Raw genomic sequence first — 24,949 nt, forward strand, 5'->3', positions numbered from 1 at the left:
TTGCTCCAGTGGCTGTGGTGGGTGCGGTGGCTGTGGTGGCTCCAGTGGCTGTGGTGGGTGCGGTGGCTGTGGCTCCTGCTGCTGCCGCCCCATCTGCTGTAGGACCACCTGCTGCAGGACCACCTTATGCCGCCCCTGCTGTGGTGGTTGTGGTGGCTGTGGTGGCTCCAGTGGCTGTGGTGGGTGCGGTGGCTGTGGTGGCTCCAGTGGCTGTGGCTCCTGCTGCTGTCGCCCCACCTGCTGTCAGACCACCTGCTGCAGGACCACCTGCTGCCGCCCCAGCTGCTTTGGCTCCTGCTGACGACACCCAACCTGGATACAGTCTGAGTGCTGCCAGCCCCCTTGCTGGCACCCACCCCAGTTGCTACATGTCCGGCTCCTCTAGGCCATCCTGCTGCATCACCAATGGCTGCTACAATACCTGATACAGAACCTGGTGCTGCACCTCACCTCCTGTGTTTCCTGCTACTCCATTCACTTGTTTACAAGCCACCTGCTGCTCCTCAGTCTGCTCCAGAGGAACTACTGCTGAGATATCTGACCTGATCTCTCCTCTTCTTCTCCCACCAATATTCTCCATGGACTCCATTTATGAGCCCTTCCTGATGGAACAATTTAACACCATAATCCCAACTGATTCTTTGATACAGTGTGCCACTAATTGTATTGCCTGACTTGCTCTATCTTGTAAAAATGTAAAAAAGTTTGACATTTTATATTTCCCTCTAATTTCACTTTATCCCTCTGGACTTTAATTTTCTCTAACGTGATATCTCGTGTGGAGATAGACCCACATCTTCAATAAATTTGAATTTTCCTGGCATACGCACATAATGGCATCGTGTCTCTTTATTTTTCCCTTTGTGTTGTTGCCCTTCTCTGTCAATTAGTGGATAGATCATCTGTAAACCTTTAAATACAATTATAACTCAAAGATGATCTGGAAAGGAAACACTTGGACCTCAATGCCTGAGGACTTTTTCGAGATGAAGACTGAGCTCTGGGCAGGACTGTTAAAGGGTCCAGGAGCAGAGCTCAACACGTGAATGGGAGCCGGTCAAACCTCCAGCTCAGTGTCCCCTGGGTGAACACTTCCAGTCCTCCATTGCATCTCATTGCACCAGTGGTGTTCTCTTCACTGTCTACGTCCTCTGTACTGTGCTGAATCAATTTCCAAATTCCCTACAGTGCTTCCTGTTATCACTTCCCCAACTACTACTTCTAAGTCTTTCTCTCTGGTATAATGTCCAGGGAACAGAGTCTGGGATCCCTGTCTTCCTATTCTCAGTGTTGGTATCCTTCAACGACTTTTCTAACAACATGGATACATTCTATAATGTAAGGGTCAGCTACTAGTCTGACTGTTCATTGAACCAATAAATCTTCCAAGCAAATTGTTACTTCCAATCAACTTCCTCATAGTTTCCTTTAACATATGACTGGATATATCACTACATCACTGGACCTGAGGGGCAGGGAACAATACCAGATGGGCAACTCTCATTCTTAATGGCCTCCACCCTTGACTCTCTCAGTGATAGGTCTCAAGGCTGCCTGGCTGTTGAATGGAGATTGTCCTCCACTCTTTCCCAATAGTATCACTGTTACACTGGAGCTGGATTCTTCTAATCCAGTGACAGAAGGAGAGCCTGTAAAACAAGGTCGATTGTCTACAGGAATGTCTGAGTCTTTGTAACATAAATGCTGACTGTTCCCATATGCTATTGGTTGATGGAAGTTGTCAAAGCTGAGGCAATTGCATAAACTTCTGCATTATTCCCTTCATATTAATGGAAGGAAATAACTGAGACAACAAACTTACTTTACCAGGGGTTTTTCTTTTTCTTTTTCTTTCTTTTTTTTTTTTTCACCTTTTGGAGGTTTGAGTGAAGATAAAGTGGTGAATTTCTATGGGACATTCCTGTGGATGGCAAAGGCAAAACTGTGTCCTTGAGCAAACTGCACCCATCACCACCTGGAAAGAAAAAGACAGAAAGAGCAGGAGTCCCCCAGTCCCTTTGTAGAGCCTGTTCCCAGTGGTCTAACGACTTCCCAGGAAACCTCACCTTTTCAAGGTCCACAGTATCTCCCATTTCTGTCACTCTTGGAGGCCATCCTTGACCATAAGCATAAGAGTCACGTCCCATGTTCATGCACAATAACTGAGAACACCAGGAAGTAGAAAATGGTGAGGCCTCCTACAGGCGATTTCTGATACTCCAGTATATTGACTCAAAGAATAAAAATTTTAAAAATTGTATACTGTCATTCTATTGATGTAAAATGCAAAGTCATGGACAACTAAACTGTACAGTTTAGAAATGTATATGTAGGTGAATAAAGTACAAATAGAAAAGATGATAAGAATACGGTAAGAATTAAGATACAGATTCTCCATGGTGGAGGAAGGGAATGGGGTCAGGAAAAGACATACAGACCCCTTGATATTGCTGACTTTCTCTTCCTGGACTTGCGATTTGAGCATGTACATACCTGTCAGTTAATTATGTATAATACTTATATATATAAATATGTAGTATACAAAGTGTACGAATTATGTAACATCATAAAAGACCAAATTTATGAATTATTGGAGTTGAGGAAAGCACAGAGGTACAAATCAAAGGATTCAACAATCTGTTAAATGAAATAATATCAAAATGTTTCCCAAACCTGAATAATGAAATGAAAACTCATATACAAGAGGCATAGAGAATGCCAAATGCACAAAATTACAAGAGGTCCACGCCATGGTACATCATTATGAAAATACCTAACATAAAAAATAATGATAGGATTTTAAACGTTGTGAGAGAAAAGTCTCTGAATACTTATAAGGAGAAACCAATACAGATATCAGCAGATTTTCAGCCCAGACTCTAAAAACTAGAAGCAGCTGGAGCAATAAATTTCAATTTCTGAGAGAACATGGATGCCAATCACGAATCATATGCCCAGCAAAATTAACCTTCCGATCTGATGGTGAAATAAAACCTTTCCATGATAAACAAAAGTTAAAAGAATTTAAAACTATAATGCCTGCACTACAGAACTTTCTCAGCAAAATATTTCATGAGGAGGAAGTAAAAACCAACAATGCAAGTCAGTAAATGGAGGAAAAGCCAATAGAAGGAGAAACCCAGTCTAGTTACAAAAAAAAGTAAGCCAAAATGACCACGAATAGAAATCATATCTCAATAATAACTCTGCATGTTAATGGCCTAAATTCATTAATCAAAAGACATAGACTGGCAGATTGGTTAGAAAAAAAGAGTCAACAATATGCTGCCCTCAAGAGACTCATCTCACACAAAAAGACATTCACAGACCAAAGATGAAAGGATGGAGAAAAGCATACCCTGCACATGGACTCAGAAGAAAAGCAGGGTTCTCCATCCACATATCAGATAAAGTGCATTTCAAAGCTAAGTTAGTCAAGAGGGATAAAGAAGGATATTTCATATGGCTTCAGGCAACCATACACCAGGAAGACAAAATGATTTTAAATATTTATGCCCCAAACAATGGAGCATCTATGTAGATCAAACAAATCCTTCACAATTTCAAGAATCAATAGACCAGAACACAATAATACTGGGTGACTTTAACACACCACTCTCACCACTGGATAGATCATCCAAAAAAAAAAAAAAAACTGAACAAAGAAACTAGAGAATTAAATATTACAATCAATGATATAGTCTCCTATAGAGTATATATTCCATGAGCGAGCAAGTACACTTTCTTCTCAGCAGCTCATGGATCTTTCTAAAAAAAATAGACCATATGCTATGTCACAAAGCAGCCATTAGTAAATACAAAAAGATAGAACTACTACCTTGTATTCTGTCAAAGCATAACGGACTGCAATTAGAAATCAATGATAAAATTTAAAAAAAAATACTCCAACAGCTAGAGACTAAATAATATGTGACTGAATGATGCAGTGAGAACAGACATCAGGGAGAACATAAAAATATTCTGACAGGTAAACTAGAAAAACGATAGAACACATCATAACCCCTGGGATACTCTGAAAGCAGTACTAAGAGGAAAGTTCATTGCATTGAGTTCATACATTAAAAGAATAAAAAGTCAACAACTAAATGACCTAACTTACATCTCAAAGCCCTACAGAAAGAAGAACACAAGAGCACCAAAAGTAGTACAAGACAGCAAATCATTAAAATCACAACTGAAATTGCTGAAATTGAAACAAGACAAACTATTCAGGAAATTGACAAAACCAAAAATTGGTTCTTTGAATAACCAAACAAAATTGATAAACACTTAGCCACACTAATGAAGAGAAGAAGAGAGGAAATTCAAATTACTAGAATACATGATGGAAAAGGAAAGACCACAATACACATCATTGAAATACATAACATAATTAGAAGCTCCTTTGAAAATCTCTACTGCAACAAAATAGAAAATATGGAAGACATGATAAATTTTTAGAGACATGATCCTCCAAAACAGAATCAGGAAGACAGACACAATTAAAGAGTTCGATTTCAGGCACCAAAAGAAAAGAAGCTATCAAAAGTCTACAACCAAGAAAAGCCCAGGACCAGTATAAGGTATATATCTACATCTACATATATTTGCAATAAATAGGATTCCCATAATAAAATATCTGGCATTTTTAAATTTTTTGCCATTTTGTTGTTATTGTTTGCTCCGTTACCTGATGTATTATCTAGGAGTACTTTACCACTGAGATAAAACTCAAGCTCTTCTCATTTTTGTTTTTATATAGGGCCTACCTAAGCTTCCAGGTTGACCGCACCATTGGGATTCTCTTGCCTCAGACTTCTCAGTGTATGGCATTACAGGCATGTGCCCTCAGCCCAATAAAAATGTTCTCTTAAGAAGTCAGGTGAATTGAAATACTCATTCAAATATATGAAAAACAATTTTAGATAAGAAATGAATGAACATATTTCAAGGAGAAATGGAAAACCATTTGATGCTAGACCAACAATTTTATTGCTTTGAATATTGTTCTGCTTACATGTACCCCATCATATCAAATCTGATAATACTGCTCATTATATATACTGAAATATTTAAAACAACTCGATATACATTGTAAAGTGTTGTATTTAAAATACATTAATATTCCTATCAACCTACATGGTTACTATAGGGGTCTCCACTTAGAGCAAGTTTATGGGTTGAATATGAACAGATAAGAGTTCTCCCCAGAACCCCTGTGTTTATGAAGAATTGTTCAAAGGTGAAATGATTGGGTTTCGAGGACTATAACCTTAAGAGTACATCCTAGTTTGAAAGGACTGGATGATAACTGCAAGCAGGTGGAGCATGGCTAAAGGAGGTGGGTCAATGGGGTGCGGGGCCTGGAAGGTACCTCTTCCCTGTGGCCCCTTCTCTCTCTCTGCTTCCTCGCTGGGATGAGTGGAGCACAGCAAGGCATATTTGCTATGCCCTTCTGCCATGGTGTTCTATTTTGATTGGGACCCAATGCAAAATAGTCTGTTCAGAATGAACTGAAACTCTGATAACATGAGCCAAAACAAATCTCTCCTCCATCAAGAAATTCTTACGTGCAATTTGCTCACTGTGGTGAATGGCTGATGTGCACAATTCTCCTATCATTATAACACAGTGTAATCCAAATACTTCTCCTATTCCATATAGCTATGAACACAGTACATAGGATGCATGTATTTTTAAAAGGTTGTGCCCTAACATCATGTAAGTGACACCTAAAAACAAAAATCCGTTTCCTTATTCTTTAAAGGATAGACTACCATGATGTGCCCAGGTTACTCACAGACACAACCAAATTTTTGGATGGGTCCTGCAAATGATGACTGAGTCCACCTCTTTCAGATTTCCTTGGTGCTTAATTATCAGGATTATTTTATCTTGGGGCATTCCAGAAAGAGAGAGAAAACTATTTATTGGGAGAACATCACACTTCATGTACTTCTTCAAGTCATAGGAGAAGTGAAGGTTGCACAGAATTCCGGTAATTTGTGAGTGTGGTTCAAATAGTAATTATCTGCTGTATTTCACAGGTAAAATGTGCCACGGAGTAGAGTTAGCGGTGTGTCCCCTGTTTAGAGTTCCCTCCTTCGCAGTGCAGGGTGCTGAACAGTGATTTCCCATTGTTTCAAATGCTCTTTGTTCCATCTCACCCATGGGAGTACAAGACTGATCCAAAGTAGTAAACAGGAATATCAGTTTTCCAGTCCACGTTCTTCAAACTTTATTGTTCCCCATTCAGGATATTTTCTCAATTATTGAGAGAGCATCCATTGAAATTTAGTAATTTTCGTGACATCTGCTCTTAATTGGAATCACTCCAATGCATGTAATAGGGATAATTTAACAAGGAGGGTCTCAATTTTGATTCATATCAGGATAAACAAGGGACAGGACCAAGTTCCTCCCCAGAGGAATTCCATCAATGTTGTTGTTGGCAGGAGCCAAGCATTGGCAGTTTTTAATGTTCCCAGGGGGATTCCAGCTGTAGCTAGGATCGAGAATCATTCTTTGTGGTAGTAATTGCCCAGACTGTGCTCCATATCTACTGTCTTCTTGCTTTTTAGCTATGGTGAAAAGGTTCTGTCAAACTCCCTAAATGTATGTGGAAACATCTCCCCAGTAATCAAAATTATTTTCATCTGTCTTTTTTCCCCTCTACCTCTTTGGCACAGCAAATCCAGTGAAATATCTCCCTTCTCAGAATATAGAATTATTGAAATAATCATATACTCCCATCTTAACCACACATGCCTTAAAAATGAGATCACCAAATTCAGGTGTTTGCTCTGCAAGCTAACACGATGGGAATATTAAAAGGATCATATCCTTAGGAGTTACTTCATCCAAGGTAGAGGGGAGTGATAGAAGGGCAAGTGGTATGGGGGTAGGAAGGACAGTAGAGTGACACAGACATTATTACCTCAGGTACATAGGTGACTGCCTGACTGATGTGATCCTACAATATATATAATAAGAAAAATAAGGGATTAAACATCATTTATGCTTGAAATATTATGGTTTTACACTAATATTTTGCTTTAAAATTTAAGTTCTTACACTAAAATTATGCTTTAAAATTTATACTTTTACACTATCAAAATGTGTAAGTTAATTCTGCTGTCATGAGCAACAAAATACAACAAAAAATTTAAAAAATAAAATTAGTAAATAGCATAATTAACACATAATGAAGACACTGAAGGATGCCATCATAGAGAGACCAAATAGTCTCTTCCTTCCTGTGTCTTGACCAACAGGAGACCAGGTAATGGACTGGCAACATTCCTCATTTTTACAACACTAGTCAATGGCTTTTCACAATGGTATTCAGTGACCTTTGCATGTTGACTTCATCCTCACTATGAAAATGTGCCAGCTGATACTGATTATCCAGATATCTGTTTTCTGTTTTCACTCTGATTTCCTTTTGCATGTTGTCGGCTGGGTTGATTTTTTTTTTCCTTCTTTCTTGGACCATAAACATATACGGTGAAATCAGATCAATACTCACAACAATGAAAAAGCGCATACATAGCATCTTCAGAGGCTTGATATGCATTAGAGACAGTGAGTGGCAGGTTGGAGTTATATGGGAAACGAAGAACCTCAGTGCTTTGGATGAATGGGAAAAAGTGTGGTATATAAATATAATGCAATACTATTCAGCCATAAAAACGAATGAAATTGTGGCATTTACAGATAATTGGATGGAACAGGAGACTATCATGCTGAGTGAAGTAAGTCAATACCAGAAAATAAAAAGCCCTAGAGTCTCTAAGATATGCGGATGCTAACACACAATAAGGGGTGGCAGAAGATTGCGTTACAAGTTCACTGGATTAATCAATGGAAAAAGAAGGGATGGGAGGTGGATCCATAAAGGAAAGGCAGTCCAATGAATCAGATGTAACGCTCCTATGCTCATATATGAGTATATGACCAGTGTAAGTTCACATCATGTACTAACACAAGAATAGGAAGTTATACTCCCTGTAGGTATAGCACATCAAAATATACTGTACTATCATGTATACCTAAAAAGAGCAAATAAAAAGAGCGTTCATTTTTATGAATTTGAAAAAAAAATGAATATGTGAAAAGAGTCCCCAAATTTAGTTGTGAAAAACTTGTTTTAGAGGAAAGAGTAACATCCAGGTTCACTCCATAGATTCCACCTGACAGAATACCTTAGTCTTTGGTAAAACATGGAGCATGGACATTAAGATTTAGACTCTGGAAAGGGAAATATGTCCTAATGACATGCCTGTTCTCTACATGGCCCATGATGCACATTTAAACTCCATTCCCCTGAAGACGCACAAAGAATGAGGCATCAGACAATAATTACTTGTTCCATTTTGTGTCCCCATAAAGAAAAACGGGCTGATAAAGTCAACCTTTCCCAAGACAGACATGATACCTATGCACACTGACACTATAGCCCACCAGGAAGAGGTAGAATATCATGTGGCACCTCTCTTTGAGGAAGGAGAGCCTGAAAAACACTTCAGAAATGATCAAGGAACAGCTGACAATGAACGTACTCCCACTATGAAAGGAAATCATGTTTTCCATGCACCTGGAAATGTCAACTCAAAATGAATGGGCCTAATTTGATAATAGTCCATTTACTAATATAATGACTAGGAAATGGTGTTACCTATGAACACATAAGACCCTTCTCAGGGTATAAAAAGGGATGTGGGACAGAGAGGCCTTCAAACCTTCCAAACACACCTTCCTGGAAACATCCCCAGAACCTCCATCCTCTGACACCATGTGCAACTCCTGTTGTGGATCCTGCTGCTCTGGCCAGGGCTGTGGCTGCTGCCAGCCCAGGTGCTGCCAGACGACGTGCTGCAGGACCACCTGCTGCCGTCCCAGCTGCTGCTGCAGCCCCTGCTATAGTGGGTATGGTGGCTGTGGTGGCTCCAGTGGCTGTGGTGGGTGTGGTGGCTGTGGCTCCTGTTGCTGCCGCCCCATCTGCTCTAGGACCACCTGCTGCAGGACCACCTGCTGCCGCCCCAGCTGTGGTGGTTGCGGTGGCTGTGGTGGCTCCAGTGGCTGTGGTGGGTGCGGTGGCTGTGGTGGCTCCAGTGGCTGTGGTGGGTGCGGTGGCTGTGGTGGCTCCAGTGGCTGTGGTGGGTGCGGTGGCTGTGGTGGCTCCAGTGGCTGTGGCTCCTGCTGCTGTCGCCCCACCTGCTGCCAGACCACCTGCTGCAGGACCACCTGCTGCCGCCCCAGCTGCTGCTGTAGCCCCTGCTGTGGTGGGTGCGGTGGCTGTGGTTGCTCCAGTGGCTGTGGTGGGTGCAGTGGCTGTGGTGGCTCCAGTGGCTGTGGATCCTGCTGCTGTCGCCCCACCTGCAGCCAGACCACCTGCTGCCACCCCAACTGCTGTGGCTCCTGCTGATAACACCCAACCTGGCTACATTCTGAGTGCTGCTAGCCCCCTTGCTGGCACCCACCCTACGTGCTACATGTCTAGCTCCTCTAGGCCATCCTGCTGCATCACCAAAGGCTGCTACAATACCTGATGCAGAACCTGGTGCTGCCCCTCACCTCCAGTGTTTCCTGCTACTCCATTCCCTTGTTTACAACCCACATACTGCTCCTCAGTCTGCTCTAGAGGACCTGCTGCTGAGATATCGGACCTGCTCTCTCCTCTTCTTCTCTCACCAATATTCTCCATGGACTCCATGTATGAGCCCTTGACTGATGGAACAACTTGACACCATAATCCCAACTGATTCTTTGATAGAATGTGCCCCTAATTGTATTGCCTCACTTGCTCTATCTTGTAAAAATGTAAAAAAGTTTGACATTTTATATTTCCTTCTAATTTCACTTTGACACTCTGGACTTCAAATTCCTCTAACGTGATATCTCATGTGGAGATAGACCCACATCTTCAATAAATTTGAATTTTCCTGGCATACGCACATAATGGCATCGTGTCTCTTTATTTTTCCCTTTTTGTTGTTGCCCTTCTCTGTCAATTTGTGGAACGAACATCTGTAAACATTTAAATACCATTATAACTCAAAGATGATCTGGAAAGGAAACACTTGGACCTCAATGCCTGAGGACTTTTTCGAGATGAAGACTGAGCTCTGGGCAGCAGTGTTAAAGTTCCAGTAGCGAGCTCAACACGTGAATGGGAGCCGGTGCAAACCTCCAGCTGAGTGTCCCCTGGGTGAGCACTTCCAGTCCTCCATTGCATCTCATTACACCACTGGTGTTCTCTTCACTGTCTACGTCCTCTGTACTGTGCTGAATCAATTTCCAAGTTCCCTACAGTGCTTCCTGTTATCACTTCCCCAAATACTACTTCTAAGTCTTTCTGTCTGGTATAATTTCCAGGGAACAGCATCTGGGATCCCTGTCTTCCTATTCTCAGTGTTGGTATCCTTCAACGACTTTTCTAACAACATGGATACATTCTATAATGTAAGGGTCAGCTACTAGTCTGACTGTCCATTGAACCAATAAATCTTCCAAGCAAATTGTTACTTCTAACCAACTTCCTCATAGTTTCCTTTAACATATGACTGGATATATCACTATATCACTGGACCTGAGGGGCAGGGAACAATACCAGATGGGCAACTCTCATTCTTAATGGCCTCCACCCTTGACTCTCTCAGTGATGGGTCTCAAGGCTGCCTGGTTGTTGAATGGAGATTGTCCTCCACTCTTTCCCAATAGTATCACTGTTACACTGGAGCTGGATTCTTCTAATCCAGTGACAGAAGGAGAGCCTGTAAAACAAGGTCGATTGTCTACAGGAATGTCTGAGTCTTTGTAACATAAATGCTGACAGTTCCCATATGCTATTGGTTAGATGGAAGTTCTCAAAGCTGAGGCAATTGCATGAACTTCTTTATTATTCCCTTCATATTAATGGAAGGAAATAACTGAGGCAACAAACTTACTTTACCAGGGATTTTTCTTTTTCTTTTTCTGTTTTTTTCATCCTTTGCAGGTTTAAGTCAAGATAAAGTGGTGAATTTTCTATGGGACTTTCCTGTGGATGGCAAAGACAAAACTGTGTCCTTGAGCAAACTGCACCCATCACCACCTGGAAAGAAAAAGACAGAAAGAGCAGGAGTCCCCCAGTCCCTTTGCAGAGCCTGCTTCCAGTGGTCTAACGACTTCCCAGGAAACCTCACCTTTTCAAGGTCCACAGTATCTCCCATTTCTGTCACTCTGGGAGGCCATCCTTGACCATAAGCATAAGAGTCACGTCCCATGTTCATGCACAATAACTGAGAACACCAGGAAGTAGAAAATGGTGAGGCCTCCTACAGGCGATTTCTGATACTCCAGCATATTGACTCAAAGAATAAAAATTTTAAAAATGGTATATGGTCATTCTATTAATATAAAATGCAAGGTCATGGACAACTAAACTGTACAGTTTAGAAATGTATATGTAGGTGAATAAAGTACAAATAGAAAAGATGATAAGAATACGGTAAGAATTAAGATACAGATTCTCCATGGTGGAGGAAGGGAGATGGGGTCAGGAAAAGACATACAGACCCCTTGATATTGCTGACTTTCTCTTCCTGGACTTGCGATTTGAGCATGTACATACTTGTCTGTTAATTATGTATAATACTTATATATATAAATATGTAGTATACAAAGTGTAGGAATTATGTGATATCATAAAAGACAAAATTTATGAATTATTGGAGTTGAGGAAAGCACAGAGATACAAATCAAAGGATTCAACAATCTGTTAAATGAAATAATATCAAAATGTTTCCCAAACCTGAATAATGAAATGAAAAATCATATACAGGAGGCATATAGAACGCCAAATGCACAAAATTAAACAGGTCCACGCCATGGTACATCATTATGAAAATACCTAACATACAAAATAATGATAGGATTTTAAACGTGAGGAAAAAGTGTCAGATTACATATAAGGTGAAACCAATACAGATATCAGCAGATTGTTCAGCCCAGACTCTAAACACTAGAAGCAGCTGGAACAACAAATTTCAATCTCTGAAAGAACATGGATGCCAATCAAGAATCCTATGCCCAGCAAAATGAACCCTCCGATTTGATGATGAAATAAAATCTTTCCATGATAATCAAAAGTTAAATGAATTTAAAAATAAAATGCCTGCACTACAGAACTTTCTCAGCAAAAATTTCATGAGGAGGAAGTGAAAAAGAGCAATGCAAGTCAGCAAAAGGAGGAAAAGCCAATAGAAGGAGAAAACCAGTCAAGTTACAAAAAAAAGTAAGCCAAAATGACCACGAATAGAAATCATATCTCAATAATAACTCTGAATGTTAATGGCCTAACCACATTAATCCAAAGACATAGACTGGGAGATTGCTTAAAAAGAAAGAGCCACCAATATGCTGCCCTCAAGAGACTCATCTCACACAAAAAGACATTCACAGACTAAAAGTGAAAGGATGGAGAAAAGCATGCCATGCACATGGACTCAGAAGAAAAGCAGGGGTCTCCAACCCTATATCAGATAAAGTGCATTTCAAACCTAAGTTAGTCAAAAGGGATAAAGAAGGATATTTCATATTGCTTCAGGCAACCACACACCAGGAAGTCATAATGATTTTAAATATTTATGCCCCAAACAATGGAGCATCTATGTAGATCAAACAAATCATTCACAATTTCAAGAATCAATAGACCAGAACACAATAATACTGGGTGACTTTAACACACCACTCTCACCATTGGATAAATCATCCAAACAAAAACTGAACAAAGAAACTAGAGAATTCAATAATACAATCAATGATATAGTCTCGTATAGAGTATATCATCCATGAGCGAGCAAGTACACTTTCTTCTCAGCAGCTCATGCATCTTTCTCCAAAACAGACCATATGCTATGCCAAAAAGCAGCCATTAGTAAATACTAAAAGATAGAACTACTACCTTGTATTCTGTCAGAGCATAATGGACTGCAAATAGAAATCAATGATAAAATGAAAAACAAAAACAACTCCAACAGCTGGAGACTATATAATATGCTACTGAATGATACAGTGATACAGACATCAGGGAGAACATAAAAATATTCTGACAGGTAAACAAGAAAAACAATAGAACACATCATAACCCCTGGGATACTCTGAAAGCAATACTAAGAGGAAAGTTCATTACATTGAGTTCATACATTAAAAGGATAAAAAGTCAACAACTAAATGACCTCACTTACATCTCAAAGCCCTACAGAAAGAAGAACACATCAGCACCAAAAGTAGTACAAGACAGGATATCATTAAAATCAGAACTGAAATTGGTGAAATTGAAACAAGGGAAACCATTCAGAAAATTGACAAAACCAAAAATTGGTTCTTTGAATAAGTAAACAAAATTGATAAACCCTTAGCCACAATAATGAAGAGAAGAAGAGAGGAAATTCAAATTACTAGAATACATGATGGAAAAGGAAAGACCACGACAACATCATTGAAATACATAACATAATTAGCAGCCCCTTTGAAAATCTCTACTACAACTAAATAGAAAATATGGAAGATATGAAAAATTCTTAGAGACATATGATCCTCCAAAACAGAATCAGGAAGACAGACACAATTAAAGAGATCGATTTCAAGCACCAAAAGAGAAGAAGCTATCAAAAGTCTACAACCAAGTAAAGCCCAGGACCAGAATAAGACATATATCTACATCTACATATATTTGCAATAAATGGGATTTCCATAATAAAATATCTGGCATTTTTAAATTTTTTACCATTTTGTTGTTATTGTTTTCTCTGTTACCTGGCGTATTATCTAGGAGTGCTTTACCACTGAGATAAAACTCAAGCTCTTCTCATTTTTGTTTTTATATAGGGCCTACCTAAGCTTCTGGTTGACCGCACCATTGGGATTCTCTTGCCTCAGACTTCTCAGTGTATGGCATTACAGGCATGTGCCCTCAGCCCAATGAAAATGTGTTCTTAAGAAGTCAGGTGAATTGAAATACTCATTCAAAAATATGAAAAACAATTTTAGATAAGAAATGAATGAAGATATTTCACGGAAAAATGGAAAGCCAATCAATGCTAGACCAACAATTTTATTGCTTTAAATAATGCTCTAATTACATGTACCCCTTCATATCAAATCTGATAATACTGCTTAATATATATTTTTAAATATTTGAAACATCTTGATTTTCATTGTAAAGTAAAGGGTTGGATTTAAAGTACATTAATATTCTTATCAACCTACATGTTCACTGTAGGGGTCTCCACTTAGAGCATGTTTATGGGTTGAATGTGAACAGATAAGGGGTCTCCTCAGAGCTCCTGTGTTTAGGTTGCATTGTTCAAAGGTGAAATGATTGGGTTTTGAGGGCTATAACCTTAAGAGTGCCTCCTTGTTTCAAGGGACTGAGTGATAACTGCAGGCAGGTGGAGTGTGGCTGGAGGAGGTGGGTCACTGGGGTGTCCTGGCAGGTGCCTCTTCCCCGTGTCCCCTTCCCTCTCTCTGCTTCCTGGCTGGGATTAATTGAGCACAGCAAGGCATATTCACCATTCTCTTCTGCCATAATATTCTGCCTTTTCTTGGTCTAAATCAATTTAATCTGTGGAGCATGGACAGTACCTCTCATACTGTGAGCCAAAATAAATATTTCCACTTTTAAATTATTTTTGTCAATTATTTGGTCACAAAGGTGAAAGGTTTACTTACACAATTATGATGTTGTTCCTATCACACTGTAATTCAATTTATCATAGTACATTGTAACTATGGACGCAATACATAGGATGTATTTATTTTAAAATGGCAATGCACTAATATCGTTATAATTGACTCCTGAAAACAAATGTCTGTTTCCTTATTTTTTAAAGGATATACTGGCACGATGAGTCCAGGCTGCTTACAGACATAATCCAGTTCCTACCTGGATCTTGTGAATGTCATTTGGATCCAACTCGTTCAAATGTCCTTGGTGCCTAATTATCTGCATTATTTTCTTTTATGGCATTTCCACAAGTCAAAGAAGTAACAGTGTAAAGGGACAACATCACACAGCCATTTCCCATTGTTCTTCATGCTCTTGTGGTCCATCTCCCCCATGTGAGTACAAGACTGATCCAAAACACTAAAGAGGAATATCAGTTTTCCAGTCCACATTGTTCAATCTTCAGTGTTCCCCATTCAGGATATTTTATCTGTTATTGAGATAGTGATACCGCCGGTTATCATTTACCTTGACGGGTCCTGCTTCCTCAGATGTGAACTATATAACACCAGAGAAGCACGCCGAGGCAAATGGAGAGTAGAAAGAAAGAAGCTTTATTAAAGGATAGTGAAACAGACTTCTCCCAAGTGGAAGAAGGGGACCCAAAGGCGGAATCCGTGAGATGAGGAGTCTTGTCCATTTCAGACATCTAAAGTTTCCTTTGTTCCCCTGCATTCTTCTCGTTCATCTTGTTCATTTCCCCCATCCTGTATAGTGACTGGAAGATGTCAGTGGAGTGGCCAGGGGATGGGTAGGCTGGAAGTGTCACAGCGGAGTGTCAGCTAGGAAGGGAGTGGACGGCCAGGGGCATTGGTTAGTAGCTCTCTGTCTGCTCAGGAGTCGCTTCATTAACGACCTTTTGGGGAGGGGCTTTGGAGACATGAGCATTCCATTCTCCCAGGGGCAGTTTCCAACTTCCCAGACTCAAATTGGCCTCCATTTTCTCTGTTCATCCCAACTTCCTATTCTACACTAACTACCTTTAATTCGGGCTTCAATGGCATCAACTGAAATTTAATGATTTTGGTGACTTCTTTCTGGTTTTTTTTATTTTAATTCTATTTGTTCCAATTAGTTGTGCATGACAGTAGAATGCACTTATACATTTTGATAGGTCATACATAAATAGACCTCTCATTTTTTCTATTATACATATTGCAGGATCCCATTGGTCATGCAGTCATACTAGTACATGACATAATAATGTCAGTTTCACTCTACTATCATACCTTCCCCCACACCCCTTCACCTCCCTTCACTCCCCTCAACCTAACATAAAATAACTCTATTCTTCCCTCCATCCCCATCTTATTATGAATTAGTTTCCACATATCTGAGAAAACATTCGCCCTTTGGTTTTTTGGGTTTGGTTTATTTCACTAAGCATGATATTCTCTGACTCCATTCATTTACCAGCAAATGCCAAAATTTCATTCTTTGCTAAAGCTGAGTAATATTCCATCATATATATACATACCAGGTTTTCTTTATTCATTCATTTGTTGAAGGGCATCTAGGTTGGTTCCATAGTTTAGCTATTGTGAAATAAGCTGCTATAAACACTGATGTGGCTGCGTCACTGCAGTATGTTGATTTTAAATCCTTCAGGTATAATTTGAGGAGTGGGATAACTGGGCCAAATGGTCATTCCATTCTGAGTTTTTTGAGGAATCTCCATACTGCTTTCCAGAGTGGTTGCACCAATTTGCATTCCCACCGGCAATGTATAAGTCTACCTTTTCCCCCCACATCCTCACCAACACCTATTATTTCTTGTATTCTTGATAATTACCATTTAAATGGAGTGAGATGAAATCTTAGAGTTGTTTTGATTTGCATTTCTCTAATTGCTAGAGATGTTGAACATTTTTCATCTACTTGTTAATCAAATATCTATCTTCTATGAAGTGTCTGCTCAGTTCCTTAGCCCATTTATTGCTTGGTTATTTATTTGTTTTTTTGGTGTTAAGTTTTTTGAATTAACACCAAAAATTAGAGATGGATGCTTTATCTGACATGCATGTGGTAAAGATATTCTCCCAATATGTAGGCTTTCTTCACATTATTGATTGTTTCTTTTTCTGAAAAGAAGCTTTGTAGTTTGAATCCATCCCACTTATTGATTCTTGATTTAACTTTCGGGGTCTTGTTAAGGAAGTTAGATCCTAGGCCAACATGGTGAAGATTTGGGTTACCTTCTCTTCTTGTAGTTGCAGGATCTGGTCTAATGCTTAAGTCTTTGATCCACTTTGAGTTGTTCTTCATGCGGAGTGAAAGATAAGGGTTTAATTTAATCCTTTTTTCCCAGCACCGTTTGTTTAATAAGCTTTTCTCCAGTGAAGGTTTTTGGCACCTTTGTCTAGTATGAGATACCTGTATTTATGTGGGTTTGTCTCTGTGTCTTCTATTCTTTACCAATGGTCTACATGTCTGTTTTGGTGCCAATACCGTGCTGTTTTTATTACTATAGCTCTGTAATATAATTGAAGTCTGGTATTGTGATGCCTCCTGCTTCACTTTTCCTACTAAGGATTGCTTTGGTTATTCTGGGTCTCTTATTTTTCCAAATGAATTCCATGATTTCTTTTTCTAGTTCTGTGAAGAACATCATTGTGATTTTAATAGGAATTGCATTTAATTTGTATAATGCTTTTGGTAGCATGGTCATTTTGACAATATTAATTCTGCCTATCCAGGAGCATCTTATCTTTCCATCTTCTAAGGTCTTCTTCAGTTTCTTTTTTTAGTGTTCTGTAGTTTTCATTGAAGAGGTCTTTCTCCTCTTTAGTTAGATTAATTCCCAAGTATTTTTTGAGATGCTTGTTAATAAGGTAGTGTTCTTTATTTCTCTTTCAGTGAATTCATTATTGATGTATGGGAATGCATTTGATTCATGGGTATTGATTTTATATCCTGGTACTTTGCTGAATTAATTTATTAGTTCTAGAAGATTTGGGTGGAATTTTATGGATCTTCCAAATATAGAATCATGTCATCAGCAAATAATGATAGTTTGAGCTCTTCTTTACATATTTGTATCCCTTAAGTTTCTTTCTTATAATTGCTCTGGCTAGAATTTCAAGGAAATTGATGAATAAAAGTAATGAAAGAGCATATCCTTGTCTTTTTCCAGTTTTTAGAGGGAATGATTTCAATTTTTCTCTGTTTAGAATTATGTTGGCTTTGGGTTTAGTATATGTAGCTTTTATTATATTGAGGTATGTTCTTACTATCCCTAGTTTTTCTAGTGTTTTGAACATTAAGGGATGCTGTATTTTGTCAAATGCTTTGTCTGTATCTATTGAGATGATTATATGATTCTTGTTTTTAAGTCTATTGATATAATTAATTACATTGATTGCTTTCCATATGTTGAACCAACCCTCCATCCCTGGGGTGAATTCCACTTGATTGTGGCGCACTATATTTTTAATATGTTTTTGTATGTGATTTGCCAGAATTTTATTGAGAAATTTTGCTTCTATGTTCATCAGGGATATTGGTCTGAAGTTTTCTTTCCTTGATGTGTCTTTGTCTGCTTTTCGTATCAGGGTGATATTAGCCTCATAGAATGAGATTGGAAGGGTTGTCTCCTTTCCTATTTCATGGAATAATTTGAGAAGTATTGGTGTTAATTCTTCTTTGAAGATCTTGTAGAACTAGGCTGAGAATCCACCTGATCCTGGAATTTTCATAAATGATAGGCTTTTAGTGACATTTTCTATTACATTACTTGAAAATGTTCTGTTTAAATCGTGTATGACCTCCTGACATATGTAGAATATTTCATCCATCAACAAGTGAATACACTTTTTTTCTCAGCAGCATATGGATCCTTCTCTAAAATAGACCATATCTTATGCCACAAGAAACTCTTGGTAAATACAAAAAGAGTGAAGATAATACCCTGCATTCTATCAGATCATAATGGACTGAAATTAGAAATCAATGATAAAATTAAAAAATAGAAGCTACTCTAACACATGGAGACTAAATAATACACAATACATTACAAATGGATAGTAGAAGAATTCAAGGATGAAATGAAAAAATACTTAGAAGTAAATGAGAATACCAACACAATGTACCAAAAACTCAGGGACACTATGAAGGCAGTACTAAGAAGAAAGTTCATTGCATTGAGCTCATTTATTAAAAGAATAAAAAGTCAACAAATATATGACCTAAAATTACATCTCAAAGCCTTAGAAAAAGAACAAATCAACACCAAAAAACAAAAGACAGGAAATAATTAAAATCAGAGCTGAAATCAAAACAAAAGAAACAATTGAAAAAATTGGCAAAACAAAAAGTTGGTTCTTTGAAAAAAATCAATAAAATTGATAAACCCCTAGCCACACTAACAAAGAGAAAAAGAGAGAAAACACAAATTACTCAAATATATGATGGAAAAGGACATACCAAAGTGAACAAAACTGAAATACAGAAGATAATTAGAAACTACTATGAAAATTTATACTCCAATATATTAGAAAATATTGAAGACATCGACAAATTTCTAGAGATACATGACCTACCTTAACTGAATCAGGAGGTCATATATGACTTCTGTCCTTAATTGATATTGACACCAATGCATGTTAATAGGGACAATTCAACATGGAGGAGAGCAGCTTTGCTTCATATAGGAGAACCTGAGGAGCATGAAACACTTGGGTGCCCATGCCTCACCCAGGAGGAATTAAATCAAAGTGTTCTGGGCAGGAGCAGGCATTGGTAGTTTTCAACTCTCCCCACATGGATTCCAGTCGCAGCCAATACTGAGAACCACTGGTCTAGGGGCACTGATTGACCACACTCTGTTCTATGAGGGTCATGTACTCTGGCTTTTTAGTTATGATGAAACAGTTCTCTCAGTTTCCCTAAATTATGTAGAAACATGTCACTAGTAATCAAACTCCCTAAATGTATGTAGAATCACCTCCCTGGTAATTCAAATGATTTTCATCTCTGTCTTATTATTTCCTCTGTCTTGCACAGCAAATCCAGTGAAAAATTCTCTATTTCAGGACATAGAATTATTGAAATATGTCCTATTCTCCCATCCTACCAAAACATGCCTTAAAAATAAGAACACTACCTAGATCAGGTGTTTGCTAACCAAGCAAACATGATGGAAATACCTCAAGGATCATATTCTTTAAAAGATCATACTTTGAACATAATGAAGATACTCAAAAATGCCATCACAAAGAGATCAAATAGGTTCTTCCTTCCTGGTTCTTGACTGAAAGAAGACCAATTAATGGACTGACCATTTTTAGGAACAGTAGTCAGTGGCTTTTTGCATTTGGAATTTAGTCATCTTTGAACTTTGAATTCATCTTCACTGTGAATATATGTCAGCTGATATCTATTATTGAGATATGTTATCTTTTTTCACTCTGGATTTCTTTTGCTCTGTTTGTTTCTTGCATAATAATACCTAAATGACAAAATATGATCAATAACATCAAGAATAAAGAAGAGAAGACAACGGCATCTTTAGAGCAACTCAGAAGAGACAGGAAGTTGGAGTTATATGGGGAATGAGGAACCTCAGTGCTTGTTGAGTGAGTGTTGGGCACAGAAGACATGAGTCAATATGTCCTGTAAAACCCACAAAGACAGGAAAGCCAAAACAGAAAGAAGCACTTCCCCATCAAGTGGAGAGCTGCAGAACCTGAATCTCAGGGTGTAGCTAACCTCTACAGCCAAATTTCCCCAAGAGAACCTATACTTACTTTTAGGAGATTTGTTTCTGAGAAAAGAGAAATATGTACTTTCACTACATAGGATTCCCCCTGGTTAAATGTCTGTGTACCCTATTGAATATCTAGAATGAGCAACAACTTTCAAATTATGGAATGGGAAATGTGTCCAAGTGGTCTTCTGCTCTCATGCATGGTCTATGTTGCATGTTCAAAACACTTTTGTGCACCAGACTCATAAAGAATGAGGCGTCAGACAGTCATCAAGGTTTTTTCTTTACTGTCCACAGACAGAAATATGAGGTGCTAAAGTCAACCTTTTTCAAGACAGACATGATGTCCTATGCACACTGATACTGAAGCCCACCACACAGAGACAGAATGTCATGTGACACCTCTCTTTAAGGAAGAACAGCTACAAATACACATTAGAAATAATTGAGGAAGAACTCAAAAATGAATCCATCACATCAGAGAAAGGAAATCATGTTATCCACACAATCTGAAATATAAACCAAAAACAAATGGGCCTAATTTGATAATTGCCTATTTACTAACATAAACAACAGCAAGAAAGGGTGTTGCATGTGAAGACACCAACCTTTTGGCAGGGTATAAAAGGGGATGTGGGGCAGAGAGACCTCCCAAGGTCCAAACCCACCTCCCTGGAAATACCCCCAGAATCTCCATCCTCTGACATCATGTGCAACTCCAGTTGTGGATCCTGCTGCTCTGGCCAGGGCTGTGGCTGTTGCCAGCCCAGGTGCTGCCAGACGACGTGCTGCAGGACCACCTGCTGCCGCCCCAGCTGCTGCTGTAGCCCCTGCTGTGGTGGGTGCAGTGGCTGTGGTGGGTGCAGTGGCTGTGGTGGGTGCGGTGGCTGTGGTGGGTGCAGTGGTTGTGGCTCCTGCTGCTGCAGCCCCATCTGCTGCAGGACTACCTGCTGTCGCCCCAGCTGCTGCTGCAGCCCCTGTTGTGGTGGGTGCAGTGGCTGTGGAGGCTCCAGTGGCTGTGGTGGATGCAGTGGCTGTGGTTCCTGCTGCTGTCGCCCCTGCTTCTGTGTTTCCTCTTGCTGCCGCCCTTGCTGCTGCCGCCCCATCTGCTGTAGAACCACCTGCTGCAGGACCACCTGCTGCCGCCCCAGCTGCTGTGGATCCTGCTGATGCCACCCAACCTGCTGAGAGTCTGGGTGCTGCCAGCCCCCTTGCTGGCACCCACCCAAGCTCCCTAGTGTCCTGGCCCTGTAGGCCCTCCTGCTGCATCACCCAAAGCTGCCAGAACTCCTGCTGCACAACCCAGTGCTGCCCCCTCACCTCCTGGTTTTCCAGCTGCTGCAACCCCATTTCTGTCCACACCACCTGACCCTCTCCAGTCTGCTCCAGTGGTTTCTGCTAATGAGCAGGATCTCGCTTCTTCTTCAACCAGTATTCTCCATGGACTCCATCTATCAGCCCCTACATGATGGAACAATTGGACATCTCAATTCTAACTGATTATATGAGAGAGTTTGGCCACCTAAGGCACTGCCCCTCCCCACAGTTTGAATTTTCTGTAGAGTCCCTCTACTCTCACATTGCCCTTTTGGATATTAGTTCTGTCTGGCATGTCATCTCGTGTGTAGATAGACCTACATCTTCAATAAATCTGAATTTTCCTGGCATACACACATAATGACTTCTGGTCTCTTTCTTTCCCTTCTGAGTTGCTGTCCTTTTCTGTCAGCACTTGAGCTGGACATCTCTTAAGATTTCAAAACCATAACAGATCACCTGCAATGATCCATCTGTATTCTGTCAACAGTTGTCCTTCTAACCTAGGAAGATTATTTTTAAAGCACACACCTGAAAAAACCCACCTGAGGACTTTCTCTGCATGAAAAGGAAGCTCTGGGCAGGAGGCTTAAAGTCCCCAGGAGCAGAGTCCAGCCAGTGAATGGGAGTTGGTGCATAGACGCCCCAGGTCAATTCCCCTTGGTTGAGTCCTTCCAGCCTTCCCTAGGTCCCCTGTGAGACTGGACCTCAGGTCACCCAGTTTAATTCTATTCATTTTGTCACTGTCTCCTCCCTTCTGTAGTGCCCTGCGTCAATTTCCAAATTCCCTACAGTGCTTCTTATGATCATTTCCCAAACTACTCGTTCTAATTCTTACTATCTTGATATTTTTGCAAGGGTGCCCACACTAGGTCTCCTGTCCTCCCCATTCTCAGAGTTGGTATCCTTCAATGACTTTTCAAACAACATGGACGTTCTCTATGTTCTCAGGGTCAACTCTTGGTTTGACTGAACAAATTGTTATTTCTCACCAATTTCTTCACAGTTTCCTCCAGGATCGCCTTTTCAATGCTTTGTATTTTCTAGGACACTGGATCTGGGGGACAGGGAAATAAATCAGGTTGGTAACTCGTGCCTTTGATGACTCCACCCTTGGCTCTGAGTCATGGGCCTCGGGCTTCTTGGCTGTTGAGTGGAGGTTGTCCTCAGCTCTTTCCCTAACACATCACTGTAACCCTGCAGCTGGATTCATCTATGTCAGTGACAGAAGGAGAGCCTGTAAATAAGGTTGCTTTCCTACAGGAAAATCTTTGTCTTTTCTAACTTAAGTGCTGAATGTTGCCATATGCTATTGCCTAGAAAGAAGTCCTCATTGGGAAAGCAATTATACAGATTCCTTTTTTATTCACTTCATATGAATGGAAGGAAATAACCGAACCAATGCACATACAAAGAGAAGATTTATTTTGTTCACCACTGTGGTGGTTCCAGTGAAGATCAAGTGGCACCTTATCTATGACCCTCTGCTTCAGACACTGGATAGAAGTGACTGTGAGCAAGTCCTCAAACAAACCACACCCATCACCACCTATTAAGAAAAAGACAGTTGGGGCTGGGGTTCCTCCAGTTCCTTTGGAGAGCATGTTCCCAAGGACCTCATGGCCTCTCACGAATCCTCACCTTTTCAAGGTCCATAGGATTTTCCAATTTGACCAGCCTGAGAATCTATCCTAGACCATGGAACACTGAGGACATTATTCATATGCAAGGCCCAATAACCATGAACACCAGAAAGTAGAAAGCATTCATGTCACATAAGAGTCTGGTATTTCAGCTTCTACAGAGCTGGAGTCAAAGAATAAAATATAAAAGATATATATTGAGAGGATTCAAGTTGGTGGATCAGGAATGCAATGACAGGCTGCGTTCCTACTTGCTCTGTGGCTCGAGAATCATCCCTGGGAGTGCTGCTTTTCAGCAAGGTGCATTAAAAAGGCATTTCACTGAAACTCAGCAATGAACAGTCTGAGTGTCTTGGAGATTCAGAAATTTGGGCACATTGAATAAGAAGAAAAATTACACTGGAGTCAAACAGGTTGTTCCAGGGGCAGCAGCAGCAGAATGGGCATTGGTGTATCACAAGAGGGAGAACACAGAGAGAAAAATTGGATAGATTTATGGGGAAAACCTGAGATCAGAAAAGCAAAGTGAACTTAGCTGATGCAGAGGTTTCACTGTGCACTGGTGTTTGCAAAGTGCTCTGTTTCTCCACTGGCAGCAGAGAGAAGAAGCAGAGCCACACAGAGGCAATCACACTGTAGCTGCTACTGCAGAATCAGGAGATCACAGCAAACACTGTCACACTGTCTTGGAATGCTTCTGATGTGTAACCTAGGGTGTACCTAGTAAAACAGGAGTGAAACAGGCACAGAGAAGATTTTACACAGGGGCATTCAAGTCACAAAAATGAATGGGAGACCAACTCTCTCGTCTAATGAGTCGTGGCTTAAGTGACCGGCTGAAGAGGATTGGGAATCTGAACAGGTGGGTACTAATACACTCAGGAATTATGCTTGGGTAGGCTGTGTTGGTGGGCAGCAGTGTGTGTGGAAGACTGACTCTCCTACCCAATGAGTAGAATTCTTGAGAGGTTCCTGAGATCCAGACTTCTGACTCAGATCAGCAACTGGCAGGCCATAGGGGTGTGCTGTGTACCAGGAAAGGAAGCCCCTGAAGCCTTATTAGACCTAAGCCCCACCTACCAGAAGTCCCCTCTTTGAACTCTGCAACAGCCCCACCCTGGGAGTGTCAGTACACATCTCAAGAAGAAATGGAAAGAAAGACAGTTGGACATAGACAGGGACCAGCTATTCTTGTCAACTATTTGACCACCTCCGTAGAAATGATTTCGTAATTTTTCATTAAGAATCTGTTTTCTTTATTTTTTTTCTTTTTCTTTGTGTGTGACTCTGTGTGTGTTTGCTGTGCTGATTCATTCATGGATATACGTAATATACATATTTGTTTCTTTATTTCTCATTTTTAGCATTTTTTAACAAAGATATTTTCCTTGTCTTTCACAGGTTAATGTTTTTAATTTGTCTGTTTTTATTTAGTTTTGTATTGCTTTCATTTGTTTGTTTCTCTCATTTCTCTTTCTCTCTTTTCTTCTCCTTCTAACAGCCAAATTCTTTTGT

The 24,949-nt window shown here is 40.0% G+C and overlaps 2 protein-coding genes across 9 annotated transcripts in view; both read left to right on the plus strand.

Moving 5' to 3' along the window:
* The window catches only part of LOC306657133 (uncharacterized protein), a gene marked incomplete at both ends in the record, with an annotated part of 516,259 nt that overhangs the window by 424,624 nt on the left and 66,686 nt on the right, over positions 1–24,949 (plus strand). The gene's annotated exons all lie outside the window — the stretch shown is intronic.
* Positions 8,795–24,949, plus strand: part of LOC306657561 (uncharacterized protein) — a gene marked incomplete at both ends in the record, with an annotated part of 58,571 nt that continues 42,416 nt past the window's right edge. Inside the window, 3 exons of the mRNA XM_079133696.1 lie at positions 8,795–9,047; positions 9,079–9,086; positions 9,134–9,413. Of these exons, the coding sequence (XP_078989822.1) occupies positions 8,795–9,047; positions 9,079–9,086; positions 9,134–9,413 (541 nt within the window). The remainder of the gene's footprint in view (positions 9,048–9,078; positions 9,087–9,133; positions 9,414–24,949) is intronic.

The sequence above is a fragment of the Sciurus vulgaris genome, assembly GCF_902686455.1.
Source record: "Sciurus vulgaris genome assembly, chromosome: 3".
Classification (NCBI taxonomy): Eukaryota; Metazoa; Chordata; class Mammalia; order Rodentia; family Sciuridae; genus Sciurus; species Sciurus vulgaris.